We start from the raw sequence: 12,471 nt of genomic DNA, 5'->3' as shown, positions 1-12,471 counted from the left end.
CTTTCCCTCTAAGTCAAAGAAATCATACATTTTTTATCCCTCTCATTTTTAAATGCAAATATTTTTCCACAAAGGAAATGGTAGAATTTTGAACATACTAAATTTTAAAACTGATGATGTGTTTTTGGAAATGTATTGGAATTGTAAATGATATTGACATTAAAGATTGTTAAATATATAATATGAAAACTATCCATGCATATTCACTTAACAATTGCAACTTTTGGTTTTGGGTAATTGTTCATATACTATAGTGGCAGACCTTCTTGACCAAGTGGTGTAGTGTTTAACCCTTGTTTTCCCCATTCTTTTTATAAAAAAGCGAGTTATCGAGTGCTTTAGTCACATTACAATTCCAAAGTGCTAGTGTGAGGGGGCTTATTAGCGGATATAATACAAAATCATTTAAGTAATATGTTTTTGAGATAGTTTGTTCATGACAAAGATATTAACCACAGATACTGAACTTTGATTTTCTTTTTTGTTCCATGCAGCTTCTGTAAGGCAGGAAATTTCAGATGAAACAGATCGTATAACTGGGAAGTCAAAGCAAATTTCAAACATTCCAATTCAACTCAGTATATACTCTCCAAATGGTATTTACTTACATTACCCTTTCATAACATAGACGAAAATATTTTATATTTTATGAAAGATTGTCTTGTGTGTCCTTTTTACCATTTTTTCCCTTTTACAGAACAATTTAAAGTAGTAATCGTTGGCAGAATGTTTTTGAAAGGAAAAATTAAAGTTAATTATTGTAGATTAGTTGAATAATCTTCTCTTTTAAATCTTGAAGGAGTCTTTGTTAGACATGAGAACGAGCCACCTTCAGGAACTAATAGAGCTCTCTGCAGGTTTATTTTATTAAGAAGCAGAAAATATGTCTATAAGGGATCAATTGAGCAGTATTTTTTTTATAGGAAAATGTTAGTAAATTAGTGGTTATGTTAGTTTCCCGGGTCTAACCCGGGACCTCCTTCTTAAAACTCCTTTGGTGTCTTTTGGCTCACAAGTCGAGCTACCTATGCGGGACAACTTAGCAGTTAGGTTGCAGTTAGATTACTTAGGAAACAACCAGTTTGTTAGAAGTCTGTTAGTTTTTCCTTTCCGTAAATATCCCTCTAAACGAAGTGTAAGGCGTGTATCTGAATGACTAATTTTTGACTGGTTGACCCAGTGTGAAAGTGTGAAAGGACGAGCTGTTGGATTTCTCTCTTTCCATAAATAATGTCCTCGTTTGGTAGAACTTTAATTTGAGTTGCATGATAATTGTTGAATATAAAGAGTATTGAGAGACATATAGAATAACCCGTGTGTTTCAACTACACAGCGGAATCTCTTTATATACACACAGGGTATTAAATAACCCTAATTTACAGTAATGCTAACGGGCCAGAATACTTACATACTTACTGCCCATATATATTATTTACATTCTAATATAGTATTTAACACTCCCCCTCAAGCTGGAGCGTATAAATCAAATGCACCTAGCTTGTTACATATATAACTAATTCTAGGACCTCGCAATGACTTTGTAAACACATCTGCTAACTGATCATTGGATTTGACAAAGATGGTGATGATGTCACCTGATTCAATCTTTTCTCTAACAAAATGGCAGTCAATCTCAATATGCTTGGTCCTCTCATGAAAAACCGGATTCGAGGCACTGTGCAATGCAGCTTGATTATCACATATTAATGTCATTGTGCTGGTCTTTTCAAATTGAAGTTCTTTCAGTAACTGTTTCAGCCAGATGAGTTCACATGTTACTAGTGCCATGGTCCTGTATTCTGCCTCAGCGCTGGATCTTGCAACAACATTTTGTTTCTTACTCTTCCAAGATATTAAATTTCCTCCTATGAGTACACAATACCCGGAAGTTGATCGTCTATCTACGGGTGAGCCTGCCCAATCAGCATCTGAGTAGCCAATTATTTGAGTATGTCCTCTATCTACATAAATGAGACCTTTTCCAGGTGCACTTTTGATGTATTTAAGAATCCGGATTACAGCATCCATATGTTCTTGGCAAGGAGAATTTAAGAACTGACTTACTACAGTGACCACAAAGGACATGTCAGGACGAGTGACTGTGAGATAGTTTAATTTTCCAACCAATCTCCTATATCTTCCTGAATCTGATAGAGGCTCCCCCTGATTGGGGAGGAGTTTGACATTTGGATCCATAGGAGTATCAATTGACTTGGCATTTAGTAGGCCAGTTTCTTCAAGAATATCCATAGCATATTTTCTTTGTGAAATTACAAGGCCATCCTTGGATTGAGCTACTTCAATACCCAGAAAATAACGGAGTTTACCAAGGTCTTTAGTCTGAAATTTATTTGAGAGATGTTGTTTTAACTGGAGTATTCCTTGCTGATCACTACCAGTTATAACAATGTCATCCACGTAAACAATAAGATAGATGCACCCTTGAGCTGAGTGATGATAAAATACAGAGTGATCGGCTTCACTGCGGATCATACCAAATTCTTGTACTACCGAGCTGAATCTGCCAAACCAGGCTCTAGGAGACTGTTTAAGACCATAAAGGGACCTGTGTAGCCGACAAACCATGTTGGAAGACTCCCCCTGAGCAACAAATCCTGGTAGTTGCTCCATATACACTTCCTCTTCAAGATCACCGTGCAAAAAAACATTTTTAATGTCAAGCTGATGGAGGGGCCAATGTCTAATTGCTGCGATGGAGAAAAATAGTCTGACAGATGCCATTTTGGAACCGGTGAGAATGTGTCACTGTAATCCAACCCAAAAATCTGAGTAAATCCCTTGGCTACCAAACGAGCCTTAAATCGATCAATCTTACCATCAGGACCAACCTTCACTATATAAAGCCAACGACACCCGACTACCGACTTCCCATGAGGTAGAGGTACCAATTCCCAAGTACCACTGCTTTGTAGAGCACACATCTCATCAAGCATTGCTTGCCTCCACTCAGGGTGGGATAATGCTTCACCTGTAGTTTTAGGAATAGAAACAGAAGACAAGGAGGACAAGCAAATGTAATGGGAGCAGGAACCGGCACAACAGAGGATAAGCGACGACGCTGATATGTTTGTAGTGGTCGTGGAGGTTGGGGGGCAGACTCGACAGACTCGGCAGGTTCGATAGGAATATGAGTGGGTGGGAGAGGGATAACTACTTGAGGAGGTTCGGGATTAATGTCCTGATAGGGCTCAGTAGCTATATGGGTAGGTTTAAAATATTGTACAGACTCGAAAAAGGTAACATCAGCTGATGTAACGTAGCGGTGTAGTGTGGGAGAATAACAACGGTAGCCTTTTTGCGACCAATGATAACCGAGAAAGACACACTTGAGTGACCGAGCTGACAATTTGTCCAAACCGAGGGATAAATTGTGAACAAAACATGTGGACCCAAAGACACGAGGTGGTAGTGGGTGAAGAGGTGTATGGGGAAAGAGGACCGAATGGGGGATATTGCCATCAAGGACAGAAGATGGCATACGGTTAATAAGGTAGCACGCCGTTAAGACTGCATCCCCCCAAAAACGGAATGGAACATTGCCATGGAGAAGCAAGGTTCGAGTGGTTTCAATGAGATGCCAATTTTTGCGTTCGGCTACCCCGTTTTGTTGAGGTGTATGAGGACGTGAGGTTTGGTGTAAAATACCGTTGGAAGCCATAAAATTTTGAAATTGATGAGACAAATATTCTCGAGCATTATCACTTCTTAAGGTACGACAGACAGTAGCAGACGGCAACGACGACAGATCTACTCGTATGAGAGATTTGCAGTGCGTGAGAGCGCGTGTGACGGTTTTTGGCGACGCGCTTTTGGGCATGACCTGATCTGGAGATGACTGTTGTTCGCAGGAAAATTTGCCGGAAATAGTGGCAGCGGCGGCAGTAACAAATTGAATGGAAATCGAGTGAACTTGGCAGCGGAATAGAGGCGGGATCGTTCAAGGAGGATCGAAATCGGCTCTAGATACCATGTTGAATATAAAGAGTATTGAGAGACATATAGAATTACCCGTGTGTTTCAACTACACAGCGGAATCTCTTTATATAGACACAGGATATTAAATAACCCTAATTTACAGTAATGCTAACGGGTCAGAATACTTACATACTTACAGCCCATATATATTATTTACATTCTAATATAGTATTTAACAATAATTTTGTGTGGTTTTGTCGGCAGTTGTGAACTTAACCCTCATAGATCTTCCTGGATTGACAAAGGTTGCTGTAGGTAAGGCTTCACAGATTTCTTAACAGTTTCAGACAAATTTGTTGGTATTTTGAGAGACAAATTTCTTAAATATTTGAATAACAGAATTTATGCTTCTTACACAGAGGGACAATCAGAAACTATTGTTCAAGATATTGAAAACATGGTTCGATCGTATGTTGAGAAGGTAATTGTTATCTTGATGTAAGAATAAGTATATAAGATTGAAAATTGTAATAAACAAGCATGATACAAGACAATAACTAAATCAAAGCTATTAAAGGAGGAAATTTATTTCCATGTAGTATAAAGTCCCATTTAATGAAGACACCGTGTTCAAGTAAGAAATCATTAAACTTCAACAATGGAAATCATAAAAAAGAAACTTAAAGAAGACACCCTGTTCTAGTAATCAACCTTTAATGTGTTCATTAATAATTACAGAAGTGTCATCTTGTTTTCAAATATTTGTTTTTACTGTTTTTAATACAAATATTTAAAAGAGAAAAAATTAAAACAAAATCACATTTTTTTATTAGTATTGGAAACAAAAAGTGATCTGATTGAGTCCTCTGATTGTGCAGCCCAACTGCATTATATTGGCCATCTCTCCTGCAAACCAAGATATTGCCACTTCAGATGCAATAAAAATTGCAAAAGAAGTTGATCCTTCAGGTCTATCATTTTATGTTTGAAGGAATTTGAAGTGTAGATACCGTTTCCTTTGATCAATCTCTCTCTCTCTTTGCCTTTCTGTTTTAGCCAAGATTTGTTTTGGAAAACAGTAGATATTTTATTCATGTTTCAGGTGAAAGAACATTTGGAGTGTTGACAAAACTTGATCTTATGGATAAAGGAACTAATGCCGTTGAGGTATAATTTCTCAAACAACTTCATGGTTATCTTCTGTTTTGATGTTCTACACCAAATTGAGCCGTGTTATTATGTGAATCTTAAAGGTTCTGGAAGGAAAGCATTACAGGTTGATGCATCCATGGGTTGGAATAGTTAACCGCTCACAAGCTGATATTAATAAAAACGTTGACATGATTATTGCTCGCAAGAAGGAGCGTGAATATTTTGAGACGAGCCCCGAATATGGACATCTGGCACATAAAATGGGTGCAGAATATCTTGCCAAGCTTCTATCTGAGGTATTCTCATCAAAATTATTTTACGTTATTTTCCTTAATGCTGTGGCTATGTTACCAATTCTTTAAGTGAATTTTAGACTGTAATTCATCAAGTGGGTAGTAATTTTCCTTTACTGGCATTTACCACTTCAGCATCTCGAGGTTGTCATTAGGCAGCGGATTCCCAGTATCATTGCCTTAATAAATAAAACCATTGATGAGCTTAATGCAGAGTTGGACCGTATTGGCAGGCCTATAGCTGTGGATTCAGGGGTCAGAAACTCAGACCATTGCTGAAATAAATCTTCTTTAGATTTGAAACTAATTGATTTCTGCGTTCTAAGTAGTGTCACTTTTTTTCTTAGGCCCAACTATACACTATTTTAGAGATGTGTCGAGCATTCGACAAAGTATTTAAGGAACACATTGATGGAGGGTAAGTACATCTGTTGAGTTTTAGCATTAGCTACTAATAATTGTTGAATAGTTTTATATAGCTTCCCTTTTATTTAACGCCAATTTCCATGTGGTAGAGTAACACAACATGATATTTAGCAATGATTGCTCATGTTTCTGGGTAACCTGGTCCATATACATATTTGCTAATCTGCTATAAATGTTAACCTAAGACTAGATTAACTATTTACGAATCCAATTGCATAATTACAGTGTACAATGGTGACAATTAATGACAGGAAATCTGCACAAATAATAACAATCTGCTGAAAAAAATATGAAAAATAATGTCAAATAATTTGTCCGTCAATTCCATTGACACTTATGTGTGATAATTAGTCAACACTTTATCTTTCTTGAAACCCCGTCTCTCATGAGAGGGCCAAAATATAGAAGTTGATTGCCACTTTATCAAAGATAAGATCCTTTCTGTCATCATTAAAACATCTTTAGAGAGCTCCAATAGCCATTGGCTAATATTTTGACCAAATCACCATGGTGACCGACAATTGATTATAATCATAATTAGGGTAACTATTTATTATCATTGATGTAGTTCCTTAGTTTCCTTTTTGGACTAAAGTTCTATTAACTCACTTCAGAAGAAGAGTAATTGAATGTGAAAAAAATAACATTGAGTTTAATCCGATATACCTTTCCAGTATAGTATACTATCATTTGATCATGAAATAATTTTATGCAACTATTTTTCCTCACCATGTTATTCTTATGGGGAGCTAATATATTTGATCACGTAACTAACTGCTATATTTCAGACGGCCAGGTGGGGACAAAATTTATGGCGTTTTTGATCACCAATTACCGTCTGCTTTGAAAAAGCTCCCCTTTGATCGTCATCTATCCTTAAAAAATGTCCAGCGAGTCGTTACAGAAGCCGATGGTTATCAACCCCATCTGATTGCTCCAGAGCAAGGCTACAGAAGACTTATTGAAGGATGTTTAAGCTATTTCAAAGGTCCAGCTGAGGCCTCTGTGGACGCTGTACTCCTCTTGACTCTTATGTTTTTTTTTAAATATCTGTTCTATCTGGCAAACTCTAATGCTTTTATTCCATGATGATCAATTTTGTTTAATATGGATGTGTGGCTGACAATGTACATCAATATTTAAGTGGTGGTGTATTGATATACCAGTAGCTGTAATAACTAGAGCAACTAATGCAAGTGTTAAAGCAATGATTCAATGAGCGTATCAGTATACCACTTCAAAATGGTGTGCCTTAAGTGCACCAAATGTTAATATACTCAAAGCACTTTAGGCATATTATAATGATTTGATTGTTTGGACATCCTGCTTATAGTCATACTATATTTCTTAGTTTTGAAGGAGCGCTTTATCTCCTTGCGTTCATGCCCCACGTTATGCATGGACAAGAATTTTGTTTAGGATTGAGGCCAAGCATTCTTAACGAGAACTATGACAATATGTATATTTTTTCCCATTTGGTTTTTTTTTGATAAGCAACAAAATTTATTAGAGGACAAGGGGTACTCCAACCTATACATCAGAGAATAGCATGGACGGGTCCCAGCATCGTAGCTAAACAAACACTACCCACCTTTAACTTCCCATTTGGTATTGAAATAGTAAGAACAAGTTAGTCTCAAGAATGGTTTTCCTTTCAATGTTTCTTTAACTATGTGCTGTGCTTTTCTGAAAATATTGCCTCCGTCTTCAATTTCTTCTATCCTTGTTGGCTCCACTTAGAAATTGTTTATTGTCATCTACTTTCAGGTCCATCTTGTTTTAAAGGAACTTGTTCGGAAGGCAATTGCAGCAACTGAGGTTAGCAAATATAACTTTTTCACTATGAAGTCTGAAAGAATGACCAGAAACACTTAACGTTTTGTCTTATTATCATATTATAAACTGTCAATACATGTATGGTGATTTGACATTACGGAATTATCTAAAATGACCCCCTAATTCACTCAGGATTCAGGAAGTCAAAGGTAAAATACATGATATACTGTTATAAATTAATGGCATGCAGGAACTGAAGAGGTTTCCAACACTTAAATCTGAAATAGCACAAGCTGCAAATGATTCTTTGGAAAGATTCCGTGAAGAAAGTAAGAAGACAGTGACCCGGCTGGTTGATATGGAGTCTAGCTATCTAACAGCAGAATTTTTTCGAAAGATTCATCTTGAACAAGATACCACCAACCCAGGACGGAATAGTTCTACTCCTAATCCCAATCTGGACAATCACACAGATAATCACCTCAGGAAAATTGGTAAGTAAATAATTTTATAAAACCGTTCTCATCACACGATCAAGACATAAAACTCCACATTTTCATGATATTTTACAATTTCTCGCTTCCGGCTCCCACATCGGTTTTATAAGTTCTTGGTTCTATTAAATTTATAAAGTTCTTTGATAATTCATTTTTTTGAGTGTCGTGCAAAAGTTGGTTTTGAATTTAAATGTTGTGGCATGAATGTTTGAATAGTGTTGTTAAGAGTAATTATAATAATTGGTTACTTCGGTTTAGTCTTGAGTATATGGACTTGGCCCACATGTCTTTCTTAAATTATTAAGGTCACTACAAATTGTGTAGTGTATCTCATTTCAGTATTTTCATATCTCATCCTCTCTTTCCACAAGCGTGATATGAGATGTGTTAAATATATAAAGCAATAAAACTTATTTGTACTAACAACTAGGTCAAGAGTCGGTCTATTTCTTCAAGAGTTAGTTGCAGATTTGAAAAAGGACCAGATGGCGGGCAGTTAGAGAGAGAGAGAGACTGAAGAAAGCTATAGGTCCAAATATTAAGAGAGATCTGGATTTAAATGGTCTATCTATAGATGATGTCCATGGCATGATATTATGTTGTTGTTCTTACTTGGTGATTGTTATTGTTCCAACTTGTTTTGGATTTTAACTATAAACTATTTACAAATCTGCAGAAATTGGAAATTCACGATTTTGAGATTTTCCTTTTTAAACTCTCAGAAATTCATTTTTGAATGTAAATTTTTTTTTTCTGATATGTATTTCAGGATCAAATGTTAATGCCTATGTCAACATGATTTGTGACACACTTAAAAATTCTATACCAAAGGCCGTGGTTTATTGTCAAGTTAGAGAGGCGAAGAGATCATTGCTTAACCGCTTTTATGTTCAAGTTGGGAAAAAAGAGGTATGAATCTATATCTTTTTGTTTAGATATTTTCAAATGTATCAACTTTGGCCTCTTGGAAGGTGTTATTTTCTTGTGAGTTACACTTGGTAGTATTTATATAAATTTCAACTAACAAAAGATAGTGTGTTAAAAGAGTGTGTTGTTAGAACTTAGAATTTCTCATGTAACATATGTACCTATATTTACTTTTATGCTTTGACTTTACCTAATTCTCGATGCAAACAACTTTTAGTGAGATCTTGTTTTTAACCACCTTGGTGGTAAAGTTAAAACAAAAAATGTGTGGTGTATGCAGAAAGAGCAACTGGGGGCCGTGTTGGATGAAGATCCTGCACTTATGGAAAAGAGATCACAGTTAGCTAAAAGGCTTGAATTGTACAAGCAAGCTAGGGATGACATTGATTCAGTGGCTTGGAAATAATACATTGCAAGAAATGTCAGTTCAATATTTGTCCATCAACCGTGTAAGCAAGAATTTTGTCCACCAATTTTGCCTCTTATTATTTTTATTGAATTGGAAAAATAAAAAATATAAGGATTATGTTATTGTTTTATAATTTTTTAAAACAATATATTCCATAAAAAAATTTAATTTTTTTAAAAAAATAAAGGTTTTGGAACAAAATAAAACAACACTATCTAGTGATGTTAATTTACAGACAATGCTATAGATAAGAAAACAAACTTGATTGGATGAATTTATGAGTTTAATTTATATACACGAATGGTGTAAAAAGCATGAATCCAATAATGTGTTTCCAGACCATTTAATGATTTAAAAACACATGATTTGTTATATTCATCGAATGATATGACAATACATAATTGAATGCATATGTAAATTGTTTCTACACCAATAGTCTATATAAATTAAATAATAAATTTATTTTGAGAACAAAATGTAGTAGGCAACATCAGCAATAGAAGGCGCCCTGGTGGTGGCCATGGGTGTTGAGCGAGCAAAATGGTGATGGAAGATTTCGGGTTCTAGTAAGTGAAAGGTACAAGAAGTGACAAAAGTAATGGAAGGTACAGACCAAGACCAACAACAATGAAGAGTGCTTACTAGTGGTAATGGTGAAGTATATTTGGGCATCAAATGTATTCAATGTGCCATGTTTTTTTTTATGGCGACCTAGGTATCCCTCAGTCCAAAGTTAGACACTAATTTTTTGATGAATGAATATTCACTTAAGAAAATATTTTTCAGCAGGTGTGTTACCAACTGTGCCACACCATATTGATTTTTTGCGTCCAGTTTAGTGCAACTTTCGCGTTGCTAAATGACAAAGTCCTGACATATCATTGACTAAATATAAAGGAATCTTAACAATACTTGGGAACCTAAATAGTAAATAACATTTCCATTGAAGGATTTCTCTCTTATTAATGTAGCTATAAAAATAAAATGAGCCACAAGTAAAAGAGTTTGATTTTGATGACTTTCGCGTTGCTAAATGACAAAGTCTTGACATATCATTGACTAAATATAAAGGAATCTTAACAATACTTGGGAACCTAAATAGTAAATAACATTTCCATTGAAGAATTTCTCTCTTATTAATGTAGCTATAAAAATAAAATGAGCCACAAGTAAAAGAGTTTGATTTTGATGCATTTTCATTGTAAAAGTTTACATTGTTAATACAAATCATCATATCATGTATGCAACATTTAAGGTAGTTATAATTTAAGTCTAATATTTTTAACGATATGAAAGTTATAATTGATTGACAGTGAAATTTATTACAACGATAGTGACATTAATTAAATCACAGAATTTTTTTAAAATAATTAAGAACCTAATTACATGTTATTTAATTTAATTAGAAAGAAGATTTGTCTTGAATTCTTCCCATGCCACATTCTTCTGCAGATACTCTATATTGGCAGGGTCAAAAGGCCCTTTGATTCTATCTATAGAAGTTATCACTGCCCTGGCTGGAAGAATGCTTTTTGTTGGGTCAGGGGAGGTACTATAGCTCAAGCATGAAGAAAATCCCTGAAAAATGAAATGGTTTGTGACTAAATTTTTGTGAAGAAATATATTTTTAGAGTAATTAGCATACAATTTGTAGAGCACAAATTTGGTAAAATCACAAGACCTGCATGAGTGGAGGGTTAACAAAAATTTATCTAAACACAAGAATTGACCAGCTACTTTATCAGTATTGGTTGAATATTTTCAATAAATGATTTAAACCAATCATTTTGTTTCAATTTTTTCTATGATTGAAGCCGATTATTCAATCTTAATCTTAACCTCCCACACAAAAATAAAAAAAAATAAAAAGGGGTGTTCTTTTCATAACTATAATTTCTTGATCATCAAAGTCCACATAAGTTTAATTAGGTACTTGGGAAACAAACTAAATGCAATTTGGTATAATACATTTGCTGAACAATTCAAACTTTTAGGATAATTAAACCCTGCTTTATTGGTTATTGGAGAGAAAAACTCTTGAAAGCAATTATTGGCATATATATGACACTTACTTTGAAGATAAGCACCTCTACTTCATTTTGGTCCACAAGTGCATGAACAATGAGTGCTTCTCCTCTAGCTGATTGACTATAGAACTCCAACTTCGAAATCTTCTCATTGTGCCCATCCTCATCATCTCTATCTTCATCCTCATCTTGGTATCTTACTTGCCTCCTTGCTGCACACCAAAGGCCTGTACCTCTTTGGTTGCTCAAATCTAGTTCTTTAAAGTCACAACACAAGTTTACATTGTGAATTGGAATGTTGTCAATCGAAAATGGTGTAGGCAGCCTAGGCCATGGCATCATTGTCCATCTGGCCATACCCTTGGGAAGTGTAGTAGGATGCATATTGTATAGCAGTATACTATATGATAGCTCTTGTGTTTTGTTAAATGATTGCCTTGTTTGCTTAACAACGAAAGGGAGGGAGGAACTTGGAAATGCCCTGAGGATAAGGTTGGGATAGGTGGTTTGGGAATTTATACAAAGGCTGGGGGGAATGACCCTTTTGGGCTCATAAACTAGCTAGTTTGTTTGAAAACACTCCTTTTCTAAAACAAAACCAAACTAAAATATATGCAGGGGTGACAAAATGGCATGAACCTAAATGTCAGCTTATTTAATCCATTATTTTAGGTGGTGCGAGTTGAGATTGTGAATCCTACCACACAAGTTGGTCTGCCAGTTTAATAAATTGAAAAAATGCTAAATTAGTCCTTTAATTTAATTTCAAGTAACGTTTTAGTCATTTATCTTTTTTTTTTCCGACTTGGTCCTTTATTTTAATTTTAAGTGACAATTTGATATTTTATGTTTTAAAATTTCAACAATGATATCCTTTTTAATACAAAAATTCAAAAAAAATTTCAATCAAAACTCATAAAATTAATTATATTCTTCAATATAATACAAATTTCATCAAATTCGTAATGTAAATCTTCAAATAAACTCATATTTTCATACTTTATTTGATATTTTTAGGAATAAAGGAC

General features: G+C 34.9%; 2 protein-coding genes across 5 annotated transcripts in view; one reads left to right on the top strand and one right to left on the bottom strand.

Annotated features, from left to right (window-relative positions):
- The window catches only part of LOC101511125 (phragmoplastin DRP1C-like), a 12,274-nt gene extending 2,025 nt beyond the window's left edge, over positions 1-10,249 (top strand). Inside the window, exons 4-17 of one of the 4 annotated variants that reach the window (XM_073368015.1) lie at positions 495-596; positions 4,201-4,251; positions 4,356-4,417; positions 4,815-4,905; positions 5,039-5,103; positions 5,190-5,384; positions 5,517-5,636; positions 5,729-5,799; positions 6,596-6,821; positions 7,575-7,625; positions 7,834-8,077; positions 8,850-8,989; positions 9,288-9,456; positions 9,901-10,249. In XM_073368015.1, the coding sequence (XP_073224116.1) occupies positions 495-596; positions 4,201-4,251; positions 4,356-4,417; positions 4,815-4,905; positions 5,039-5,103; positions 5,190-5,384; positions 5,517-5,636; positions 5,729-5,799; positions 6,596-6,821; positions 7,575-7,625; positions 7,834-8,077; positions 8,850-8,989; positions 9,288-9,413 (1,544 nt within the window). In that variant the 3' untranslated portion in view covers positions 9,414-9,456; positions 9,901-10,249. Of the gene's footprint in view, positions 1-494; positions 597-4,200; positions 4,252-4,355; positions 4,418-4,814; positions 4,906-5,038; positions 5,104-5,189; positions 5,385-5,516; positions 5,637-5,728; positions 5,800-6,595; positions 6,822-7,317; positions 7,427-7,574; positions 7,626-7,833; positions 8,078-8,849; positions 8,990-9,287 lie in introns of those variants that run through there. The other 3 variants (XM_004498187.4, XM_027334172.2, XR_012162824.1) reach the window with 3 other exon arrangements.
- Positions 10,250-10,672: 423 nt separating this feature from the next.
- LOC101511657 (uncharacterized) lies at positions 10,673-12,075 on the bottom strand. Its single transcript, XM_004498188.4, has 2 exons — positions 11,489-12,075; positions 10,673-10,994 (listed from the first exon to the last, which is right to left on the bottom strand). Exons 1-2 carry the CDS (start codon positions 11,825-11,827, stop codon positions 10,815-10,817), a joined length of 519 nt encoding a protein of 172 aa, XP_004498245.1. The 5' UTR covers positions 11,828-12,075; the 3' UTR covers positions 10,673-10,814.
- Between the last annotated feature and the right edge of the window lie 396 nt (positions 12,076-12,471).

This window comes from Cicer arietinum, chromosome 4, assembly GCF_000331145.2.
Source record: "Cicer arietinum cultivar CDC Frontier isolate Library 1 chromosome 4, Cicar.CDCFrontier_v2.0, whole genome shotgun sequence".
Lineage (NCBI taxonomy): Eukaryota > Viridiplantae > Streptophyta > Magnoliopsida > Fabales > Fabaceae > Cicer > Cicer arietinum.
The sequence above is the reverse complement of the archived record's forward strand: the minus strand, read 5'-3'. Positions and strand labels throughout refer to the sequence as shown.

Coding starts and splice junctions, on each gene's coding strand:
- LOC101511657 (XM_004498188.4), bottom strand. CDS start 11,827: ATGCATCCTACTACACTTCCCAAGGGTATGGCCAGATGGACAATGATG. Junction 10,995..11,488: donor TAGAGGTGCTTATCTTCAAA/GTAAGTGTCATA, acceptor TTCATTTTTCAG/GGATTTTCTTCATGCTTGAG.